This window comes from Trichoderma camerunense (assembly GCF_050948025.1).
Source record: "Trichoderma camerunense strain CBS 138272 chromosome Unknown V8C40scaffold_3, whole genome shotgun sequence".
NCBI lineage: Eukaryota > Fungi > Ascomycota > Sordariomycetes > Hypocreales > Hypocreaceae > Trichoderma > Trichoderma camerunense.
The window spans coordinates 1,808,838-1,831,099 of NW_028145367.1; the positions used below are offsets into that span (position 1 = coordinate 1,808,838).

Sequence of the window (22,262 nt, forward strand, 5' to 3'; positions counted from 1 at the left end):
GATTGATGTAATCCTATTGGCCCTTTATTACCTGTACTAGCGCTAATCCATTGGTAAGTAAATCTTCAATCACTTTGACAGAAGGCCTTTGCGTTTGCTTGCCATTTATTCAATGCAGTGACCTTCCAAATGGCTTTGTCTCTTTATTCGTGATACGCAACATATGCTTGTAATTGTTATTGATCATAGCACAATGTTTGTATAATCTCATGCGCCGACATGGCCTCTGGCAGCACAAGTGAGGCAGCAGCTCTCAGCTCATCACCCTCACCACCATCGTCAATCCTCTTCCAATCGAGCAGCAGCAACAGCAATGATTCACCTGCTTTTGTCCTACTCGACATCCCCCGCTCCCTAGAGGAAGCCCAAGTTTCCCCCGGCCACCAGCCTGCGGCTCGCATCGTCTCCGGACCTCCCCCGCTCGAACCTTTTGCTACCCCGGAGCCGCGCAATGGAGCATCGGCGGGCCATTCGCCGTCTGCGGGAGCTTGCATTGCTGATTTAATGGCTGCGGGAGCTGCTCAGAGCGCGCTGGATGAGCTTCGGGATCGATATTCGGGGCCGTTCTTCCTGGACCGGGCTTGTCATTCTTCAGAGGAGGGAGGGGTGTCTGTTGATGACGGCCATGTTGATGCTACTGGTGATGAATCGGCTGAGGCTTCTCGTCTCAGGATTCCGGCTGGAGCTGAATACCTCAACGGAACGATCCAAGACTTGCGGCAGACATTCGTCGACACGGCACCGCAGTTCAACCTCATTATCCTTGATCCTCCCTGGCCAAATCGATCTGTTCGCAGGAAAAAGACAGGTAGCTACAGCACTGCCTACAATCTCACTGAAATCCAGCAGCTTCTCCTCAGCATCCCTGTCCCCTTACATCTTGCTCCCGATGGCCTAGTAGCCATCTGGATCACGAACAAGTCCAGTGTTTTCGACCTCGTCACCTCTCCCAGAGGGCTTTTTGCATCCTGGGGCCTAGAGCTGGTAACACAATGGACGTGGCTCAAGATTACTTCCTCCGGCGAGCCCATCTTCGATATGGAATCTACTTGGAGAAAGCCGTGGGAGACGCTCCTCATAGCAAAGCGCATTGGCGCAAAAGCTCCGAGCGGGCTTAAGCCTCAGGTCATTGTGGCGGTTCCTGATGTACATTCGCGGAAACCGAGCCTTCGGTTCTTGTTTGAAGACGTTCTGGGGAGGGATTACGCTGCTTTGGAAGTGTTTGCACGGAATCTGACTTCTGGGTGGTGGAGTTGGGGGGACCAGGTGTTGCGGTTCCAGGCTGCAGAGCATTGGATTGAGTTTTGACATTGGTATATGTCAATGACGTGAAGCTGTTATCCAAAGTAGAAAGAATTGGCCTTATAGCCATTTTGTTCAAGTTCAAGAGTAATATACATAAGGTACATACATACATACATGCCACATTCTATGCGTCCAAGTCGTACACTGGCCAGTCGCCATCATCCCCTCTTTTCCTGTATATTCCCAATAGGAGAAGAAACCCCATAGTGCTCGCTCCCTCTTTTTGGTATTCCATTTTCCATTATCCCTTTTTTAAAATTTATTTCTTTTCATGAAGTTGTCGTTGTCTTCTCTACTGACTTCACAGCCTTGTCCTTACCCAGAATCTGATCCCACCTAGGATCCAGAACAACATTGTTCTCCCACTTGACCTCTCCCGACAGCATCTTCTTGGCCAAGTTGCCCAGCTCTACCCTCTCCTTGGGCACCGGCTCCTGGCTCTTGAGCGGGATCTGGAACCGCTGCCGCACGAGCTGCTCCTCGTTCCTCTTCTCAATCGTGTCCTCGCGCATCTTCCACAGCTCGTTGCTCCAGGGCTCCAGGTCCGCCGGCACCTCGGGCCACTGGAAGGGCTTGGCCAGCTCGACCGTCATGATCTTCTGCGGCTGCGGGCGGTACCAGGAGCGCGAGCTGGTGCTGCGCTGGGTGAGCGGCTGCTGCTTGACGTAGGACCGGACGGCGGTGACTTCGACGCTGTAGAGGTTCCACAGGTAGTCTCGTAGGTCGAACTTTGTGAATCGTAGGGGCACCTTGAAGCAGGCTTCGTTGGGCGGCAGGTGTTCTTTTCGGAGCATCGTGATGACATGGTTTGGCCTGGGGGATACTGGTGGTGAGTTATTGCGCAAGGGAGAGTTTCACGGGTTTGCGGAGATTTGGCGTACAAGAAAACTTGCTTTTGGCCCAGCTTGAAGGCGGGCAATTGGCGCGCGGCCGCTTTTACTGCCTCGGCCATGACTGCAGCGTGAATTGGGTCTGGTTGAAATGATGCTATACAGGCATATCAAATCAATCGGATTTCGATATCCAAAGTTTTGCCCATGTGGGGTCAAGATTGGCCGACACAGTATCGCGTCATGACCTACTGTGTTTTCAATACTGTGCTACCATCGTCCAACCATGAACTGTATCGTATTGGCATCTCAATCAATGCAAAGCGCATGCATAATGTATAATTGGATGGTTCCTAAATAGTGCTCCTAGTCGTCGCTATTCATCCGTTTATCCAATGAGCCAATAACACGTTACGAGTTGGCTCAATATATCCCTCCATATGCATCAATGGCAGCCGTTCATGATCGCCAAGTTCAACGAAGGATCTAAGTGACATAACCGAATAACCTCTCATTTTTTGTTGAGACATTTGTGTGATTATTGCGTATAGAAGAAGCGCAAATTGTATGGACATGTTTTTCTATATCTATCGTTTGAAACCTGTGGCTTAGCTAGTTCCCCTTCTGTCTACAATCACCAGGCAGGAGCTAGATTCCACATTCATACCTTATCTCTTTCGATTTGAAGCTTCCACTATATCGCACTCAACATGGCAGACTCCGAACCCCAGATCATATTATATGACCTAGCTTGCATCAAGGACGTCTGTTTTTCACCTGTCGTCTGGCGTATTAGACTCTTGCTCAACTATAAGCGAATTCCCTACAAGACAGTCTTCCTCGAGATGCCGGATATCGAGCCTACGCTCAAGGGACTGTGAGTTTCACTCGTCTCTCTTTCAAATCTTTCCCATTTTGAGACTGTTCTTTTTGTTCAATTCCCTCTCGGCCCTTTACTACACTCTCGATATATAAATATGCAACTCAAGCACTCTAGTTAACATGGAACATAGCGGTCTGCCTCCCCATGACCCTGCCTCTGGGAATTTCAACTACACGGTGCCCACCATCCACCATTTGCCAACCAACAAATACATTATGGACTCGAAACCCATTTCAGAATTTCTAGAGTCGACTTATCCAGACCCTGCGGTGCCACTCACTTCGGAACTGGGCACCGAAATTGAAGCCAAGGTACGCTCGTTGGTTGCCCCAACCTTTTACAGGTCGGCAATGCCGCGCGAGGTTCACATCCTGTCACCACGAGCGCAAGAGTACTTCCGACGCTCTCGCGAGAGTCGATTTGGGAAAACGCTAGAAGAATTGCTGGCGGGCGAAGAGGAGCGCTGGCAGGCGGTCGATGCTGATCGGCATGCTGTTGGAGAGTTGATGCGGACAAACAAGGCGCTTGGGCCATTTATACTCGGTGCTCGACCGAGCTACAGCGATTTCTTCATTGCGGGATCTCTTCAATCCGTGAAAGTGATTGACGAGGGAGTGTTCCAGAGGAGTGTGGAGTGTCCTGGTTACAAGGAGATTTATGAGGCGTGTTTGCCGTACATGGAGAAAAAGGACTGAGTGCGCTTGTAGATGGAATGAGGATTCACTCGATGGATGAAGAGTATTGAACTGCCCAGAGCACCGAGATGCAATTTTGGCGATAGATAAATTGAGCCCTAGTCCCTGCAGAATAAGAATCCGATTTCCTGCAAACGCTATTCCATGGCTGCTCGACTCACTGCAATCATTGACCCCAGCTGCATGCTGCTACCCTCCCGCGAGCCATTTTTAGAGCTGTCAACTTCAATGAATGAAAAGTGGCGAGCTGAACAGTGACAGTCGCAATTCTGTTTGTGGTCTCTGCACTTCGTTCAGAATGGGCTTTGTCGAGTCTTGTTACGGATATTAAAGAGAGAATTGCAGCCCCCCACCCCCTTTGTCTACATGGACTTACTATTTACAGACTGAAACCAACAAGTTGATGACATGAAAGCAATAATTCATGTTGAACATGTCATTGTTTCATCTCCTGCAGAAGCTGTTCAATGCTTCTAGTCTCATGGAACATATATTCCGCCTGTTTGGAGGGTTCGGCCCCCTACAGCTGCAATTGACTGCTGGCATCCTCACTGCATTTAGGTACGCAGCTGCCCAGCACTGCAAAATTGCCTTCCACAGCACATACATAGTGCTCGAGACACCCTATAATCGCATTGATCCAGCCAAGTTACCGAATCTCGCCCCAAGTCATCCGCAAACGCACTTCGTCCACCCATAGAAAAGGGACGTCGAACTCAATCGTCAACACCGTCCTCGAGCAGCATGCGCAATCTCCAGAACTCTCCAATCCCTACTTACATACAAATATCCAACCATGGAGACGAAAACACAAACCATCTCGGCCTCGCCTCACAAGAGCCGTAGCAGCACCCCCCTTCGACGCAAAAGAAACCGGCGATACCACAAAACGTCGCCCAAGAAGTCGCCCAAGAAACGCACTCCCACTCCCCGAAGCTCTCCCTACCGCTGCTCAAAGTCGCCCCGGAAAGTCAACCAGTCACTGATGAGACTATGGGGAGACGGGGACGACGGCGAGCGGCTCGTATATAGTACGATCCTGGATAGTATGGAGGAGGAGAAGAGGCGATATCTGGGCAGCCAGCGGTGGAATAGGCTGGAGGAGCGGCTGTTTGAGATTCTGTTCCTACGACAGGAGATTCCGCTGTTGCCGCTGCACTGGGAGGTTGATTTCCGGGGCGTTCCTGTTTCGGGGGATTTGTTTTGTTGGAGAGAGGGGGTGAAGCCGATTGTGTATGCGCACGCGAGTGGACTGGGCGAGTTTCGAGGTAAGGGATCTCTGTTCCCCTTCTTTTTCCTTTCTTTATTTGCTTAGACGGAGCTTTCAAACTGACACGGGAGGCAGCAACCAGGGCGTTGACACGACTCATCGACCTCACTGCCAGCGTCCGCACGTACTGCCAGTCGGGTCTGCGACAAACGGTGCCCCAAAGAATTAAGAAAGCCTTGAATAACTACCTCAGCTGGGCTGCTGAGGACGGAGGCTACAGCCATCTCAAATACACCCCCAACACTATAGTCGAGGTCGTCGATAGGAACGGCGAAGGGTCTACGTTGGCGGCCTTTATCGAGACACGCATGAGGGAGCTAGCACAAGCACACCGAGAACTGCTCGCCATCAAGACAGAGCAGGGAATCTATTCAACTGACATGGATGTAGACAAGGAGGTCGAGACGCAAATAAAGACTGAAGAAGAGGCCTCCGTCGAGCGGCAACCCGGTGGCAACAGAAGCAGATCGTGGAGAACATTTGGCTCACGAATTATGAGTAGACTGTTCCAACTACTACGGCGGCCCGTCATAAAGCCAGAATCCCATGGAGAAACATCCGTCATTAACAGCGGGGATGATGAGCCAAACAGCCAGGCAAAGAGTAGAGTATACGTTAAGCGAGAGAACAAAGAGGAAGAAAACGAAATCGCAATCAAGCGGGAACTATTCGACGATTCAGACGACGACATCATAATGGCAGACATCCCTATGGCTTCAACAACAACGCTCCACTCACCACCCCCTCCAACATCATACATTCGTCCACCGCCCGTCGTGTTCGGTTTCTTTATAGTTGCCACTTCTGTCATCTTGCTCACCGCAGACGCTTCAAAAGAAGACGCCGACATGATTATCAACTTTCACGTAGATATGGACTTTCAGAACCGCAGCTTGGGCGTGTGGAATGCCTTGACGGTGGCGATTGCGACGTGTCTTGCGAGGGACGACATGATGAAGAGGATGGGGGATTTTGAGGAGGAGGGAGTTGTTGAGGAGAGTGATCCGGATGCTTGATTTTCTTCTCTTCTGTTTATTTTTGAAAGGGGTAGAGGTATGAGAAGAGAAGGTTGTTGAGGATACCGTTGCTGTAAATGCCTGAGATTTCTGTTCGTGGCATTGATGTTTTTTGATATGACGTCTGTTTGCATCTGGTCTTTTTTTTGGTCTGGTCCGGTCTGAGATGAGATACCTTTGGTTCATGTTGTTTCCCTGCGTTAGATAGTGGTATGTATAAATAAAGCTCCCCTTTCTAATGCATCGACCTAGAATACAGTGATATTTAACAAAGCAAAACACAAACTGAATGGCGAGTGGATGGTAGTAATAACACATGTTGGAGATTTGGCACGTATGTCCTTCCCATGCCCTCTTTCTATATCATATATCAAAGAATGCCATCTTATCATCCCAGTTCTAAACCCCCTTAAAACGCCTCACACAAAGTGACCGGGTCCGCTCCAAATCCTTCCAATCAGTCTTCCCCCATTCTTTTTTGTAAAACTTGAGTCTTCTTCTTCTTCTTTCCCTCACCCCCTTCCTCTCTCCATCTAGTGAATTTATACATGGTAATATCGCCTCTCGATATTCGCTTATCCTCTCCGCAATGCTGGGTGTGTATGTCTTCGCATCATAATGCTCACTGTCAATGTACAAAAAAAGAAAATTAAAAATAGCAAATGAAGAAAAGAATTGAGCAAGCAAGAATCTCTTCTTTTTTTACAGTGCTGCTTCATTCTCGGGATTTTCAAGAGGCATCCAAACCTCCAGTTTATGAAGCAGCCGCTGATACAAGAAGAGCATGCAGCCGCTCTGGATAAAAGTCCACACGCCACGGGGCCCAACGCCGCGGAACCAGCCGCTCATACCCTCGGTATGGTAGATGACCCTCAGTCCGGTGAAGACGGACGACGTCTTGAGCGCGATAGCGCCGGGCCTGGGTCTATGCGTGCTTGGTGACGACGTGGATATCAGTCGCTTCTGCGGGTTGGGGTCCTTGGGCCTATGTGAATGTTCGCGCTCGGAAGGAATGTTGACCTGCGTCTGCAGGCGAGTCTTTACAACGTCGAGGGGACATGTGATGACGCCGGCGAGACCGCCCGCAGCGGCGCCGGTCAGGAGCTCCAGGGGCACGCCGATGTCGCGACTCTGCTTGTACACTCTTGACCAAGCCTGGAACTGCTCCCAGAACATGAACTGCAGCGCGGAAAAGGGCAGGTCTCGATATAGCGTGGCCTTGTAGCCGTGAAAGAGCGCAGAGGTGCCCTCTGTTCGGATGATTGTGCGTGCGGCGTCGAGAGTGCCGCGGTAGTTGTAGCCGGAGACGAAATGGGGGTTGTTGTAGCGTCCCTGCAGTTGCAGTCGGGTTTTGAGGACTTCGGATGGCACGTAGACAATGGAAGCCGCCAGGTCTCCCAGGAATCCTAGAAAGGGGGGAGGGTTAGTTTCGCATGAACAGCGAGGAATCGCAGGTTTGTTCCAATTGTGACTCACCCGCTGAGAGATAAGCGAGATGGTGGTTAAGGCCGTGATCTATCAAGAACCGCTTGCTCCATTCGTATGTGCCAAAGAACATGAGCGTTCCTGGGAATGAACCGCTCAACGCTGGGAGCCAGCCTCCGTACAAGCCCCTCGCAATGCCCTCCTGCCGCCAGATGGTGTGGTAGGATCGTCCCAAGGAAGAGTATTTCGGTGGGAAATGGGGATCTCCCTGCTGTCGCGTCTTGACGGTATCCAGTGAATGCATCAGCATATCACCTGTTGAGCCTCCAAGGCCTCCCGCAATCATTGCCTAACAAGATCCAACCGTTAGTCCACCACACACATACAAAAAAAAGGGACCCCTCATTGCGAGAACCCGAAAATCAACCACAACGTCATAGCCCCGAATAGCAAAGGAAACAAGGAAGGAAGACCAACGTGAATATATGGCGGCCGACCCTCAGCCTCGACATCTTGGCCCTGCATGGCGTGAACAGATTGGCTGTCGGACGAGGCTATCGAGAAATGGCCGGCATGACGAGGCTCCAGGGCAGTGTCACGGCCTGCCGCCGCAGTGGAATCGCTGGTTGTCGCGCCGTCGGGCTTTGCGGTCGCAGAATTGAAGCCGGCAAGGGGGAATTGCTCTGAGCTGGAGAGGCCTTCAGACATTTGTGAAAGAGGAGAAAGAGTGCCCAATTGAGAGACTCTCGGCTTTGTATAAGGTAATATGCGAAAGAGGAAGTAATGACGAAAGAAGAAAAAGAAGAAAGAAAAAAAGGGTCCACGGGAAAAAACAGAAGCCCGGCGCACGGCAGCGCAAAGTCGCAACTCGGAACAAAACTTGTCTCCCCTTGTTCGACGGCCGAAATGAAACAAGCGGGAGAGCAAAAGTGCAATGGTGAAAAGGTCGAATTCAACGGCAAAGCCTCTTTTCCAAGGGTCTCGATGCCTTGGGCGGTCGCGTGGGCTCCCGAACGCTTCGCTGAGAACTTTTTGCCCTGAGCCTCCTGATAGGCGGTTTTGGGTGTTAGGCTGCGCCACACGTGCTGATCCGCTGTGGCGTGACCGGTGAATTGACGGGGTTTTGCTTCGGTCAACGAGCCATGACGTTGAGTCCCATCTCTCCCTACCATATTCAACCCAATGCTATAATTGATACAGTGGTATTTGTTTCTAAACTAATGATACATCCATCTGCCAAAGACGCCGCCCAAATGCATGTGTAGCAGCTCCTATCACTATCATACATGTACACACTCCCGTAGTATTGAATCCCTTCATGGTAGGTATCCCGCACTTGATCATTCCACCAAAGGCCTGTCATGCTCCCACCACTGGACAGGCCCAAACTTCTTCAACGGATACACGATATGCGTCACTCTCCCCGTCAGTAATCTTTTTGAAATTGGCCCATACGTGTTGCTGTCCAGACTTGAGCCTGGCGGACCATCTCCCTCCACCCAGACGTGTCCCTGCGGTATCCTGACAGTTGGAACGGGATATGGCTTCTTTGTCTTGATGACATCGCCTTCTAGGGCGACAACCCTCTTGACGGCAATCACCTCGGGATGAAATGGGCTCCTACGATGACACGATTGCATCAGTATATTCCAATCTCGTAAATATCATATATTGCAGCATCCGTAAATTGATCTCAAGCCATAAAATGGATCGCAACAAACTCACCTCAACGTCACTATCATCCCTCTCTGCAAATCCTCCTGCGGCGACCACTTGTAGTTCAACACGACGTCTCTCCGCAGCGACGAATCCCTATCCGCATTCATAAACGGATACATTGATGACCCGTCCACAACCGTCAGCTCAGCCACGTGCAGGTTGAACCACGCAATCACCGGTATCCACGTCGCAAAGCCGATGAGGTTCAGCGCCGTGGTTCGAGAGAAGCTTGGAGTGCCTCCGGCTGCGCTACCTCTTATTCGTGCCCATAGTGAATTGAGTGCCATGAAGGCGCTCCCTAGGAATACTGCGGTGAAAAAGAAATCCTAAAACCAATATAGCTTATATAAATGTCGTCGCAGAGCAGTGAGCAGCTCAGTAGATCAATCCATAAAGAGCGTTGACAATCTTAGAAATAGCTTAAGCCCTTTGCCAGTACTGATTTGGAAAAAAGTTGCTTAGTGGTGGGGTTAGCTCATCCCACAGTAGAGCCTCAGTGACCTCTTCACAAGTGCATTGAAACACCACATTGAACATGTATTCGGAATTTAAACCAATCCTCCATCATCACATCTACAGACACAATACATGGCGCAATTTAACATTGTTGATTGTTTTTATGGCTTTTTTTTTTTCATATACCTAGATTCTCCACGTAAATCATACGTCGCAGAGTCTCTGCCAAAATCTACCCCTTACAAAAATGCCGAAATCCACGGCTTTTCCACCGTCCATCACGCAAAACGACGCCATTACCCGCCACAAAAGCTTCCTAAACCAAATTCTAGGCTCATGCCTCTCATTTTAATACGAGCGCTGACGGCTTTTTTCCTTCCTCTTTTTTGTTTGTAAAAGATGGTATCCGCTTTCCCCCGGTCCCGAGTGTAGAACCGCAGTTTTCATCGCTGTTGGCATAGAGCTGTGAGACAGCTTAGATTGTCTCGGGAATGTTGTCGTCGCTGTCGCTGACACTCTCGTCACCGCTGACTTCGGCGTTCTCGCGCTCTCTCTTCTCCATGAGTGCCTGCAGCTCGGCATCATCGCTCTCGGTAACGGCCTTGGGCTCCATCTTGACGGTCAGGTTGCCACCAGCTGCCTCGATGCTCGTTCGGATATCAACAATGGCCTCCTCCAGACGGGTGATGCCCAATGCCTTGTCGAGACATGTGCTGGTAAGCACATAAAGTGGCGGCGAAACAAGTCGGACCTTGACCTGCATGGACTCTGTGTTCTTGGCCTCGGCGGTTCGCAGAGCAGCCTTGACAGCGTCGATGCCCTCATAACCGAAGCAGGTAACTTCGACGTCGGCACGGACCTTGGTGGGCTGAGGAGTAAGTCGCTTGCTGATGTACAGCTTCAGCTCGTCGTCGACAACCTGGTTGGGGAACTGAATCTCCTCCCACACCTCGGGGTTGCTACATCCACGTTAGCCTGCTACTCATATATAAAAATGTAGAATGTTTGACATTGGCCACGTACGTGATGGACAGCTTGAAAGCGTCAATAGCATGGCCATATTTGCGGTTCAGAGGCCAGGCTATGCTCTCGTATAGAGACTCGATGGGAGTTTGGGTCTTCTCGGCAACGTGTCGCATGATGGAGTGGACCATCTTGCTCTTGTTGTAGCGCTCCTCACACTTGACGATATCCTCGGGCGAAACACGTCGTTTTGACAGATCGATGTATCCTGCAATTTAATATGAGCCTCGTTTTCCTCGATCTTGGGAAATGGCTATAACCCACCCTTCTCCTTGTCCACACGGAGGACCACCACAACTTCGTTGCGTCCGACTCGGATCAGCTTCTGGATACTTCGAATACGTCTTCGGGACAGCTCAGAAAGCAGAATCATGCCGTCGATGTTGTCGTACTCCAGCAGCTTGACGTAGGCACCCATCTCTGCAATCTATCCATTATTTCAATTTTTTGTCAGATTTTCCGTGCATTTCCTTCTCCGTCTCTCTCTCGAATCCGGAGTAAAAACCCACCTGCTTGACATTGACCATCACGAAGCTGTCAATCTCCGGATACTTCTCCTCGTAAAACCGACAGTTTGTTAAAGACATCTTGGCGGTGTTGTTCGACGATAATCTGGGGAAATGGGAGTCGGTTGGCGAGAAGGAGGAAGATAGGAAGTGGGGGCTGGTTTTTTATAGGACCCAAAACTTTCTCTCGTAGCTGCTCACGCGAGTGTCAAGGCGATCGCTTGGAAATTGCTGAATTACTCGAAAACGACGGTCGGACAGACTTTCCGGGCAACGAGGCTCGTTCGATGTCGACTCGTAGGAAGGACAGAGCTTCTGTATACGCTACGTTTCTAAAAGATTCGAAGTGGGATGAGGAGTCACAATTTTGATAGTATTTTGCGCTTGAGCCAAACCTTCGTGGCGGGGTGGTTGTGGCTCATGCTTCGGTCGATAACGCCAATGCCCACGCCACAGCCATGCTTCTGGCTTATCTGCACGTGACCTCCAAAGTAAACATCCAAAGCTTCCAACCTGGAAGGAGTTGCTGAATCGTCATAGCAGAGCGTGGGCATTGGCAATGGCTCCAGGTACGTTCGCGGCGGTGTCTGGCAATTGCGACTTGATGTTTTTCGATAGATCACTGACAAAGGGCTAGCAACGCAATACGAGCTCTCACCGCCTCCCGGCGACGCGGTATCGTCCATCGCATTCGCGCCCGACTCAGGAACGAAGCTCCTCGTCTCATCCTGGGACAACAAGGTGTATTACTATGACATTACAAACGGCCCAGAGGCTTCAAGCCTCGTCAACACATATGAGCACCGCGCTCCAGTTCTAGACGTCTGCTTCGGCGCTAACGACAATGAGGCCTTCACCGCGGGCATGGATTGGACGGTCAACCGGTATTGCTACCCTCGATCACGAGTTAGCGACCGCTGAGCTATCTGCTAACCATGGAATGACAGCCTCAATCTCGATACCGGAGAATTAACTCCCCTGAGCAAGCACACCGCTCCCGTTCGCCGCGTTGTATACAGCAAATCGCACGGTATCCTCATCTCTGCGTCTTGGGACAGCACTCTCAACCTGCACAACCTCAACGACCCTTCCAGCACCCCCATCACCATTACCCTTCCGGGCAAACCTCAAGCTCTGGCTGGTAGCCCCAGCAAGGTTGTCGTTGCCATGACGGGCCGCATCATCAACATCTACGACATAAACTCGATCGTCGAGCTCTTCCGTACCGGCAGCACCGAGCTGAAGCCCTGGCAACAGCGCGAGTCGTCTCTCAGATACCTCACTCGCGCAGTGTCTTGCATGCCCAACGATGCCGGATACGCCACCAGCAGCATTGAGGGCCGTGTTGCGGTCGAGTGGTTCGAGGATACCGCTGAGTCGCAGGCCAGGAAATATGCATTCAAATGCCACAGACAGGCAGCCCCCGACGGCGATGGAGATATCGTTTATCCCGTCAATGCTCTTGCGTTCCACTCTGTCCACGGAACATTTGCGTCGGGAGGCGGTGACGGCACAGTGGCCTTGTGGGATGCAGAGGCCAAGAGGAGGTTAAAACAATATCAGAAGTTCCCCAACAACGTTGCCGCCCTGGCATTCTCGAATGATGGGAAATATCTAGCTGTCGGAGTATGCCCCGGATTTGAGACTGGGCAGAACGACTACAGCGGCGCTGGACAGACGTCAATTTTCATCAGAGAGCTGGGCGACAACGAGGCAAAGGGCAAAGGCGCCAAATAAACGACCATGATTCGCGAACCAAAGGCCAGTCCGAGTCGGCGTTCGGGTGGGATATAGGATATTTGTATTTGATGATAGCCATGTGACAGTTGATATGCACAACCCAAAATAGGTAATGTAGATACCCATTAATACAATGAGATGGTTACCAATCTCAACTCGGGTCATCTCCCTCACCGTCGTGCCCATGTCACACATTAGCTCTTAAAGCTGAAGCGATGTATTGCTGTTTAATATCCTAATACAACTAGCTAAATGCTCCAAGCAAGGCATACCCAGTTCAAGGTTGCGTATCCTTAACCCCTCGTTTCTCATTACCCAAGTATTGTAATAATGATCAACGACGTTGGCATCAACGGCTCTCAAAATATTTCGCCTTTTCCTCCCATTCACCAGCCAGGGCCGGCGCCACTATGCATACCATGCTCATGATGGATCTGCTGAGTGTTTTGGCGTCCTGGCAACCATCTCCAGCACGACGACCTAAAGCGGACGCTCTACTCTCCTATTTTTGTCGGTGCAATAGCCTGCAGAAACAAACAGTTTGTTAGATCTCAAACATCATTGCTGGATAATGCTAAACGGGGGCAAAACCTACCTTGGGTTCCGAGACATATTCATAGTGAGCAGCAGATTCAAGGAGCCAAATCTTCTGCTGGGACGGTCCTGGTGCTTTACCACCCCACATCATGTTGTGAGGGAATCCGAAATCGAAGGGGTAAGCGCTCTCAATCTCTTCAATGTCCTCCTCAGTCAACTGCAGAGTGAGGGCCTCAATGTTGTGCTTGAGGTGCTCAATCGTCCTTCCGCCAACAATGGGGAAGACGTAAGGGGTCTTTTGAGTAACATATGCCAGAGCGACGCTCGTGAGAACCGTGTTCTTACGCGCAGCAATCTTTTCAAGCACCTTGCTGACCTGAATGTCGGTTTCAGTAGCCTGTACTTTGCGTCCGACTTCAGCCTTGCGCTGCTCTTCCGTCTTGAACTTGCCTGAGCCGAGAGATCCCCAGGGGGCGAGAGCCATGCCCTCGTCCTTGCACATGGGGATGATGTCGCGCTCGAAATCGCGGTTGGCTGCGGACCAGAGTCCTTGGTAGACGGAGAATTGACGCAGCCCGTGGTTTCGCGCATATTCGTTTGCCTTGCTGTAATCAAATTGTCAGTAGACTCGCTGGCAAAGACGAACTCTGCGCAAACTTACCTCACCACCCAGGCGGGAGCGTCGCTGATGCCCAGATACAAAACCTTGCCAGACACAACAAGGTTGTTCAATGACTGCATCACCTCAGGAATCGAGGTACCGAAATCCCACCAATGCACATAAAGCTATGACGGATTAGCATCATGATCCAGAAACCAATAGCACAGCGTAGATTGCCTCACCAGATCAATGTAATCAGTCTGCAGCTTCTTCAGACTGGCCTCAACAGATACGTTGAGACTCTTTGTTCCGTTTCCGGTGAAGTTGGCCGCGATATGAGGACGAACGGGTCCCAATTTGTAGCAGGTAGTGTACTTTGTTGCGATGACTAGACAAGATATTTAGTGAACTGATGTTGGATGATGAGCAGCTTGATCTTCGATGAGACATACTCATCTCATGGCGGTTTCCCCTCTTCTTCATCCAATCACCAATGATGGCTTCGGACTCCTCGAACTGGTAGTTGTTTGAAGTGTCAATGAAATTGCCACCCTGTTCGTAGAAAAAGTCCAAGATGGCTTCCGAGGCTGCCTTATCGCAATCTCCCATGAAGTCCTTCCTATAAAGCAAAGTCAGCAACCACTATGTTTTTGTTTTTCCACGTTGAACATTAAGCCATATACTCACCAATTTGAACCAAAGTTCATGGAGCCCAAGCATAGCGGGCTGACCCTCACCGAGGCATTTGGTGACAGCAACCGGTAGCGGTTGAGCGGGCTCACGGGAGGAGGAGGACCAGGGAAGTAGCTCATGTTGACGAGTCGGTGATGTGGTTCCTTTTAGATACTTTCAAGGTTGTGTAGGTATCTTTCCTTCTTTTTTTAAGCTTTTAATCTCCGAGCAACGTGATATAGTCAGGTTGCGGGAATGTGCTTCACTGTCAGAGGAGAAGGTCAGTTGAGGAGATGGGTTCAAGCTGAACTGATGGCGAGGAGCTGCGGCGCTTTATAGCTGCAAAACGCAAACGCAGGATGCAACAGCTGCTGCTCGCCAAGTCCGCCCAAGACGGTGCTCTGGCCAAAAATTGGCTCATGGCGTGGCGGACTTGGGACACGCAAGATGGGCAATCGCACTCCAGAGTTGCAACGAGTTGAGGCGATCCAAGCGGGCAGTTGTTGCGGGTGCCAATGGCCAGACGCAACAGCAGCAAGTACATGAGCTCCTTGCATGCAGCAGAGAACCAATCGCAAGCAGGCGTTTATTGCATGTACAACAGCTGTGCCCTGTACTAAAACCTAGGACAAAGGTTCTCATTCCTTTAAAATTCAAGTCCGCACAGCCCTCGGTCAATCTCTTAATTCCATGCGGTAGGTTGCATTTCAGCTCCATTCTAAAGTCCGAATTAGAAATGCGACGTTTCGCAAGGCGCATCCGGATGGGGCACCTCGGGCCGCCAAACACCGGGACTTGGTGATATTTTCGGACTTGTGAAGCGGGGTTGTTGGTGGCAGAAGCTCATGCTGTCTCAACAATCCATAAAAGCAAAACACAACGGCGAGTTGTCCGGGCCCCTGAAATGCACGGTGATGTGATGCATCAAAGGCTTGAGAGGGGAAACTCCGCCTCTAAACAAATCGTGGCGTATGTATCGACTGATCATGGATCTAAATCTGCCTAATAGGACGGGCTGCATCCCGTGTAAGTGCCCTCGGACTTGGTATAATTATATGTCACTATCTACATGGACTACTGCAACCCTAAACCAAGACTACATAGGTACTATCCATGCTACGATTTTAACACCGAAGTGCGACGTGAATCAGGGCCTAAAGAGCCAACATTGCCCGTCGCTGTTCCTAGAGACAGACGCACATCACCACTCTCTAACAGACTATATCCGGAAACCAGAAAGAGGTTTGCATCTATTTGGGGACCTAAGTGGCTATGAATTCGCAACACAAGGACTCATTCAGCCTATCGCCATTGAAACTGATTCAAAACGGATAATGTTGCATGCCAACTAACTGTCCAGCCATCCACACACACACAAAGCAATTGAAGCGACGAATCAACAAGAATTCCGTCCAACGGAAAAGCTATGCGCCTGGCAACTCAACCGGCGGAAAAGCTATAGTTTTACAAGAAATAGTTCCAAAATTCTGGACAAATGCGCCTCTGTCACTAGTTTGGATGTCACTCGGATAATATTCAAGCCATCTCTTTTGTCTGGATACGATCGTCGCTGCGGATGTCGATAATTGTTGACCATAGGACCATCATCATCCCGGCTTCTTCGTTATTCAATAATCTTATTTTGGTAAAGCTGTATAAGGACGTTCTGGATATTCCATTATGCACACTTGTCGCCATATATTTTCCACCAGGCATTTGTTGAGGCTACCAGCTCAAAGACTAACGCCTCTCCGGAGAACCTGATAGGCCGCATTAACTTGACTTGGCCTTCCAGACATTGCATTTTGAGATGCTGCTAGGATCTCATCCAGCTCAGGACTGGAAGCTAGACCTCGGTGTCTCATTATGCCAGAGCTACAGGCTATCTCTTCTGTGAGTAGCTTCCACCAGCTTCGCAATCCAGCCACAAGTTTCTCCACAGCACTCTTCTCGTCGACAGTTTACAGAGTTGGCTTGCCATTGGCACTCCAGAAGTTGCGATTCTCAAGTCGAGCGGTGTTTTCATCAGCGCTTGGAACGCGAAGGCCGACTCCGGCACATACCGTGATATCGGCGTCGCAGATCGAATTGCATCGAGACTCTTCCCCTCTGTATATGTTAGTGGTATCTAAAAGCAGATGCAGAAGCTCAAACAGGATACCTTTGATGTCCTTTTGCTATTCCAGATCCATCGTCTCGAATAGGTTTGCCAACCTCAAGCTTATCCTTGTCCATCCCCACCCATTGCAACGTTTCCATATAACAGTTCTCGAAGCTGGACTTTGGATAGAGATCTCTCGCTTCATTGTCTCCATGCTTGCTATTTTCTGAGCGTGACGGTGCAAAATTTGTGAACATTCCTGATTTGGCCAGCACCTCTGCTGCTGCCAGCGCGTCTTCGATGAACAACCTTAGCAAATTGTACCAGCCCACAAATTTCTCACCAAATTCTTCAAATGGGCAACTCCTTACCCAAGAACCCAAGAGGCCAAGCTGAGTGTTGAATGTTGTTCCAGATTTTACATGCCCTATAGTGGGTTGCAGCTGCTTTATGCGTGACGGATCAGTTATATATATCGTTGGCATCGGTATAATTCAACAGAACGATCTATACTTTCAAGAGTTATGTTAATCGATAGATTTCAGTGAGTAATTATATCACGGTGGCAACTACAAATGTACTTTATCATGTAATCAATTCCTCGTCAGCAGTTGACTATAGCTAAGCTATTTGACTGAGTGCAGAGAGTGGCACATAGTTTGATGCCCACTTGTGTTTATTTTATAGGAACGGGGCCGTTAAGAGCAGGCAGCCGACCATAGCATTGCCAAGAACTAATCTGATCATTGAACTCGGGAAGTTGAGTGGTAAGGTCGTCAAATCCAGGATATAGAGAGTCAAACGATGGGCCATTACAGTTGATATGTCTATATCTATTAGTAATTGCTCTATACTGTAGAACGATTCAAGAAGAACCCATGAACTGCAACTTACTGGAAGAAACGACAGTTTCCGGCCACTTGATTTGGCTGTAGGGAGGATATCTTGTCGTTGTAGCCATCCGGAACGTTGACTTTGAGATAGATTAGCCAACTATATTATTGTTTGGTGATTTACGGCAGTGGCTCCGTGCGCATTTAAGGGAAACTTACCACATTCATTGTAATTAGATAGCACAGTATTACAAGGGGGGCCAAAATTCACGTCTTTGCAGACACGGACCGAAGGGAATACTCTAATGATCACCGGAGGACCTGCTGGAAGACCTACTGGAGTGGCTAACACTGCTCCAGCGAGAAAGGACACGATCATAGCAAGCCTGGAAAGCTCCATGTTGGAAGAAAATTGATGGATTGTAAGTATTAGTGCTTGATAGTCTCTATTCGTAAAAGTGAAGAATATCCTGGGGTACTTTATTTGGCTAAATTACAAGAGAAGCCATCGCTCTATTTATACATTAAAGTTCTACAACATCGTATGTATACTATGCATCACCCGGCTGAAGTACTTCAAGACAGATGCAAGGGAATCTTGACAGTAGGATTCCGAAAAAAACATTCCTATACCCTTTGTTACGTGATTGGTTGCAACGATTAGGATCTGAAATGTCTGAGAATACGAAGTGTTCTAGAACATATAGCTTTAGTAGCAATATATTTCCATCGGCCAGTAACTGTGTGCCTATACAAGTTCACAGTGACTATCTCAATGCCCGAAGGTACAGACATTCCGGCTCTCGACCAGGTAATAGAGGTATGCAGAATACAAGACACTACACGTAATTAATCTTCACAATCCATCATAGACATGGTCTACTGATTCAAGGCTCAATACGGAGTATATGCATTCGCTTTACATTTGCAAAGTTGCATTCATATTTTTTTTAGACTGAAAACATATCCGCGTCATAACCGACGATAACACCAGGGAACTTCTTTTGGTTCCTCTAAAAGATAAACATCTATGCAATTTTTTTACAGTTCGTCGTGGAAGTCACCATCGTCCTCAGAGCCACCAGCGCCCTGGTACATCTTGGAGGTGATGGGGTAGGCGACGTTGGACAGCTTCTCCTTCTGCTCCTCAAAGTCCTCGGTGGTGGCGTCGGCGCCGTTCTCCTCGAGCCACTCGGTAGCCTCCTTAACAGCGTCAAGGATCTGGTTATATGTTAGCAGCTGGTCATCATATAGGAGTAATGGTTGTGCTGGGTTCAACTTACAGTCTCCTTGTCCTCCTCGTCAATCTTGCCACCAAGACCCTCCTCATCGTTGACCTGGTTCTTCAGGCTGAAAGCGTAGTTCTCAAGACCGTTACGGGCCTCAATGCGCTCACGGGTAGCCTTGTCCTCCTCGGCGAACTTCTCAGCCTCGGCGACCATGCGGTCAATCTCCTCCTGGGTAAGACGGCCCTTGTCGTTGGTGATGGTGATGGACTCCTGCTTGCCGGTGCCCTTGTCGTGGGCAGAGACCTTGAGGATACCGTTGGCATCAAGCTCGAAGGAAACCTCGATCTGGGGAACACCACGGGGAGCGGGGGGAATGCCAGTAAGCTCGAACTTGCCCAGGATGTTGTTGTCCTTGGTCATAGAACGCTCACCCTCGAAGACCTGGATCAGGACGACGGGCTGGTTATCAGCAGCAGTCGAGAAGATCTGGCTCTTGCGAGTAGGGATGGGAGTGTTGCGGGGAATCAGCTTGGTCATGACTCCGCCAGTGGTCTCGATACCGAGAGTCAGGGGGTTGACGTCCATGAGGACAATCTCCTCAGTACCTTCCTCTCCGGAAAGGACACCGGCCTGGACGGCGGCACCGAAAGCGACAGCCTCATCGGGGTTGATACCCTTGGAAGCCTTCTTGCCACCAAAGTACTCCTCAATCAGAGTCTGAACCTTGGGGATACGAGTGGAACCACCGACCAGAACGATGTCGTCGACCTCGCTCTTCTTGACGTTGGCGTCCTTGAGAACCTGCTCAACAGGCTTGAGGGTCTTCTTGAAGAGATCCATGTTGAGCTCCTCAAACTTGGCTCGGGTAAGAGTCTCGGAGAAGTCGTTGCCCTCGAAGAAAGCCTCAATCTCAATACGGGTGCTCATCTGGGAAGAGAGAGTTCGCTTAGCCTTTTCGGCCTCACGCTTCAACTTGCCCATGGCCTTGAGATCCTTGGTGATGTCGACGCTGTTCTTCTTGTTGTAGGCCTTGGCCAGGTAGTTGATGATTCTCTGGTCAAAGTCCTCACCACCAAGGTGGGTGTCACCGGCGGTAGCCAAGACCTCGAAGACACCGTTGTCGATGGACAGGAGAGAAACATCGAAAGTACCACCACCGAGATCGTAGACAATGATCTGGCGCTCGCCATCAGTCTTATCCAGACCGTAGGCAATAGCGGCGGCGGTGGGCTCGTTGACGATTCGGAGGACGTTCAAACCGGCAATGATACCGGCGTCCTTGGTGGCCTGACGTTGGTTGTCCTATCAAGCTGTCAGCAAACTCGCTCTTTTTTCTCTCGTGATTTTCAGACGCCAAAGGAAAACTTACGTTGAAGTAGGCAGGGACGGTAACGACGGCGTGGGTGACCTTCTTGCCCAAGTAGGACTCGGCGACCTCCTTCATCTTTCCGAGAATCATGGCAGAAACCTCCTCGGGAGTGAACTGCTTCTTCTGGCCGTTGACCTGAACCTGGACAATGGGCTTTCCATCGCGGTCAATGACCTTGTAGGGGAAGTGCTTGATGTCGGCCTGGATCTCCTTCTCGTTGAACTTGCGACCAATCAATCGCCTGCGAAATGGTTAGCAACTTGCTCGTTTAAATAGATGGTTACATTTGTTCAAAGGGCTCAGACTGACTTGACATCGTAGACGGTGTTGGTGGGGTTGGCGGCGGCCTGGTTCTTGGCGGAGTCGCCAACCAGTCGCTCCTCATCGGTAAAGGCCACGTAGGAAGGAGTAATTCGGTTACCCTGGTCGTTGACGAGAATCTCAACCTTGCCCTTCTGCATCACACCGACACAGCTGTAGGTAGTACCAAGATCCTGGGAGAGAAAACGTGTTAACAAGTAGCCACTAGACACTAATGGCGGGGTTGTCGACTTACAATTCCAATAACAGTTCCGTAGTTGTCCGCCTCATCGCTGGCATTGGCCTTTCCGACAAATGCCAGAGGGGCGAAGAGAAGAGTGATCCAGCAGAGCAGACCCAGGCCCAAGGCCAGGGAGCTCCGTGAACGAGCCATTGTGAAGAATATGTGTGAAGAGGATCTCTAGATGCCCCGCGTAAAGTATACGGCAGCTGTGAAGAGGAAAGAAAAAAAGAAAATGCGCAGCGATCTAACGCAGCGAGCGAGCTCTATTTGTCCTCAGGGCCGGCTTGTGAACCAGATGAGGGGGTATCTTTGCTGAAGAGAAGAAGAAAAAAAAATGGGTTGAAGACGAGAGGTGACAATCAGCCACTTTATGAATTGCCCCAGAAAAAGTTGAGGTGTCCAGAAGGCTCAAAAAGGCCAGATTTCAGGTAGGTTCAAGGCACGGGTCCCTGTGCGAGCCAAACAGGGCCCCCGGAGCATTCAGCCCCACGTGACAGGGGTCTTATTTTCGGAGCCAAAGCGACAGGGCGATCTGACACATTTCACACTGTATTCTACACCAGATGGTTGGTGATGATTCACCGTGTGAATGCTCAATAGAGTTTGCATCCAATGTATGTACTCTGCCGTGTGCAATGTACCGTTGACAGCGCCCAGAGGCCCGGCCAAACAACCGACCTACCTAACTCGGAGCTTCTGTGAACGGCCAACGCCAGCCTATTTCCCCATTTTGCCCCTCACAAGGCAAATGTGGCCTCTCGCCCTTTGTCGCACTACGCCGCGCTGACGGGAGAAATTCGATGCCATTCCGAGAACGTGACTCAGATGGAATTCGGCCGTGAATTGATGGAGACCCGGCGGCTTGGCTTATTAGGCACAATGCGGCAACGGAAAAGGAAGCTGGGCAAACCGTTCTGGCCACGTTGTTGCTATGCTTACATGTACGAGTATCATTTCATCTCTCCGAGTAACAGCCGCCCTATTCTGTGCTCCGTGGAACATCTATTCACACTTGGAGTAACCGGCCGCAGCCGGGTGGATCCCGGCTTAGAATTCGACAGAGCCCGTTGGAATCCCATCCATCGTAGCGGCATTGCCACGTATTTTGCCACAGCGAGGCTGAAGTCTACTCGTATACAGTATCAGCATGATGTTGTGATACTCTTCCACTCACTATCACGATTTCCTAGTAAAAATAGCCGGCACGTAACTACGAGAAACTTCCAAAAGAGCGGCGAGCAATCCGTTCTCGGCGGGGCATCCACGGCAATGGCCTTTGTATTACTATTCTAACAAAGCAGGGAATAGGCGCCGGGTATCGCGCTTCTAAACCACTTGCCGCATTCGGCCTTGTGAAACTGGTCAGCCGCCGAGAGGACCACCGTCGCCAAATTGCGTACCCAATTCAACACTTGTCTTTGATATACATTCTTTGTCTATCAATGTTCATTTGTTTTGTTTTGCTATTCCAATATACCCAGTCTATCATTATACTCGTATTCCATGTA

At 50.1% G+C, this 22,262-nt stretch overlaps 11 protein-coding genes across 11 annotated transcripts; 4 read left to right on the forward strand and 7 right to left on the reverse strand.

Annotated features, from left to right (window-relative positions):
• Positions 1 to 72: 72 nt before the first annotated feature.
• V8C40DRAFT_236236 (MT-A70-domain-containing protein) lies at positions 73 to 1,434 on the forward strand. Its single transcript, XM_083214011.1, has one exon. It carries the CDS (start codon positions 220 to 222, stop codon positions 1,306 to 1,308), a length of 1,089 nt encoding a protein of 362 aa, XP_083077244.1. The 5' UTR covers positions 73 to 219; the 3' UTR covers positions 1,309 to 1,434.
• On the reverse strand, positions 1,348 to 2,382 carry V8C40DRAFT_236237 (mitochondrial 54S ribosomal protein uL23m). Its single transcript, XM_083214012.1, has 2 exons — positions 2,187 to 2,382; positions 1,348 to 2,118 (listed from the first exon to the last, which is right to left on the reverse strand). Exons 1-2 carry the CDS (start codon positions 2,255 to 2,257, stop codon positions 1,575 to 1,577), a joined length of 615 nt encoding a protein of 204 aa, XP_083077245.1. The 5' UTR covers positions 2,258 to 2,382; the 3' UTR covers positions 1,348 to 1,574.
• A 75-nt stretch (positions 2,383 to 2,457) lies between these two features.
• On the forward strand, positions 2,458 to 3,843 carry V8C40DRAFT_236239 (uncharacterized protein). The gene is made up of 3 exons (XM_083214013.1): positions 2,458 to 2,700; positions 2,777 to 3,012; positions 3,149 to 3,843. The coding sequence occupies exons 2-3, from the start codon at positions 2,846 to 2,848 to the stop codon at positions 3,711 to 3,713; spliced, it is 732 nt and encodes a 243-aa protein (XP_083077246.1). The 5' UTR covers positions 2,458 to 2,700; positions 2,777 to 2,845; the 3' UTR covers positions 3,714 to 3,843.
• Positions 3,844 to 4,509: 666 nt separating this feature from the next.
• Positions 4,510 to 5,999, forward strand: V8C40DRAFT_262735 (uncharacterized protein; the record flags this gene model as incomplete). Its single annotated transcript, XM_083219388.1, has 2 exons — positions 4,510 to 4,981; positions 5,059 to 5,999. 2 exons carry the CDS (start codon positions 4,510 to 4,512, stop codon positions 5,997 to 5,999), a joined length of 1,413 nt encoding a protein of 470 aa, XP_083077247.1.
• A 602-nt stretch (positions 6,000 to 6,601) lies between these two features.
• On the reverse strand, positions 6,602 to 8,575 carry V8C40DRAFT_236243 (mitochondrial carrier domain-containing protein). The gene is made up of 3 exons (XM_083214014.1): positions 7,902 to 8,575; positions 7,476 to 7,773; positions 6,602 to 7,405 (listed from the first exon to the last, which is right to left on the reverse strand). The coding sequence occupies exons 1-3, from the start codon at positions 8,130 to 8,132 to the stop codon at positions 6,702 to 6,704; spliced, it is 1,233 nt and encodes a 410-aa protein (XP_083077248.1). The 5' UTR covers positions 8,133 to 8,575; the 3' UTR covers positions 6,602 to 6,701.
• Positions 8,576 to 9,543, reverse strand: V8C40DRAFT_236245 (endopeptidase catalytic subunit). The gene is made up of 2 exons (XM_083214015.1): positions 9,150 to 9,543; positions 8,576 to 9,044 (listed from the first exon to the last, which is right to left on the reverse strand). Exons 1-2 carry the CDS (start codon positions 9,428 to 9,430, stop codon positions 8,765 to 8,767), a joined length of 561 nt encoding a protein of 186 aa, XP_083077249.1. The 5' UTR covers positions 9,431 to 9,543; the 3' UTR covers positions 8,576 to 8,764.
• Positions 9,544 to 9,754: 211 nt separating this feature from the next.
• On the reverse strand, positions 9,755 to 11,485 carry V8C40DRAFT_236246 (translation initiation factor eIF2 subunit alpha). The gene is made up of 4 exons (XM_083214016.1): positions 11,132 to 11,485; positions 10,887 to 11,049; positions 10,623 to 10,830; positions 9,755 to 10,558 (listed from the first exon to the last, which is right to left on the reverse strand). The coding sequence occupies exons 1-4, from the start codon at positions 11,207 to 11,209 to the stop codon at positions 10,075 to 10,077; spliced, it is 933 nt and encodes a 310-aa protein (XP_083077250.1). The 5' UTR covers positions 11,210 to 11,485; the 3' UTR covers positions 9,755 to 10,074.
• Positions 11,486 to 11,666: 181 nt separating this feature from the next.
• Positions 11,667 to 13,141, forward strand: V8C40DRAFT_236247 (WD40-repeat-containing domain protein). The gene is made up of 3 exons (XM_083214017.1): positions 11,667 to 11,697; positions 11,766 to 12,012; positions 12,076 to 13,141. The coding sequence occupies exons 1-3, from the start codon at positions 11,688 to 11,690 to the stop codon at positions 12,863 to 12,865; spliced, it is 1,047 nt and encodes a 348-aa protein (XP_083077251.1). The 5' UTR covers positions 11,667 to 11,687; the 3' UTR covers positions 12,866 to 13,141.
• V8C40DRAFT_236249 (NADP-dependent oxidoreductase domain-containing protein) lies at positions 12,922 to 14,974 on the reverse strand. The gene is made up of 6 exons (XM_083214018.1): positions 14,694 to 14,974; positions 14,459 to 14,625; positions 14,249 to 14,394; positions 14,067 to 14,191; positions 13,464 to 14,010; positions 12,922 to 13,392 (listed from the first exon to the last, which is right to left on the reverse strand). The coding sequence occupies exons 1-6, from the start codon at positions 14,816 to 14,818 to the stop codon at positions 13,363 to 13,365; spliced, it is 1,140 nt and encodes a 379-aa protein (XP_083077252.1). The 5' UTR covers positions 14,819 to 14,974; the 3' UTR covers positions 12,922 to 13,362.
• A 1,665-nt stretch (positions 14,975 to 16,639) lies between these two features.
• On the reverse strand, positions 16,640 to 18,012 carry V8C40DRAFT_284504 (uncharacterized protein; the record flags this gene model as incomplete). Its single annotated transcript, XM_083222159.1, has 5 exons — positions 16,640 to 16,787; positions 16,840 to 17,206; positions 17,497 to 17,606; positions 17,674 to 17,752; positions 17,832 to 18,012. The coding sequence occupies 5 exons, from the start codon at positions 18,010 to 18,012 to the stop codon at positions 16,640 to 16,642; spliced, it is 885 nt and encodes a 294-aa protein (XP_083077253.1).
• A 505-nt stretch (positions 18,013 to 18,517) lies between these two features.
• V8C40DRAFT_236257 (Hsp70 family ATPase KAR2) lies at positions 18,518 to 21,162 on the reverse strand. The gene is made up of 5 exons (XM_083214019.1): positions 20,767 to 21,162; positions 20,520 to 20,704; positions 20,211 to 20,451; positions 18,896 to 20,143; positions 18,518 to 18,833 (listed from the first exon to the last, which is right to left on the reverse strand). Exons 1-5 carry the CDS (start codon positions 20,902 to 20,904, stop codon positions 18,654 to 18,656), a joined length of 1,992 nt encoding a protein of 663 aa, XP_083077254.1. The 5' UTR covers positions 20,905 to 21,162; the 3' UTR covers positions 18,518 to 18,653.
• Positions 21,163 to 22,262: the final 1,100 nt, after the last annotated feature.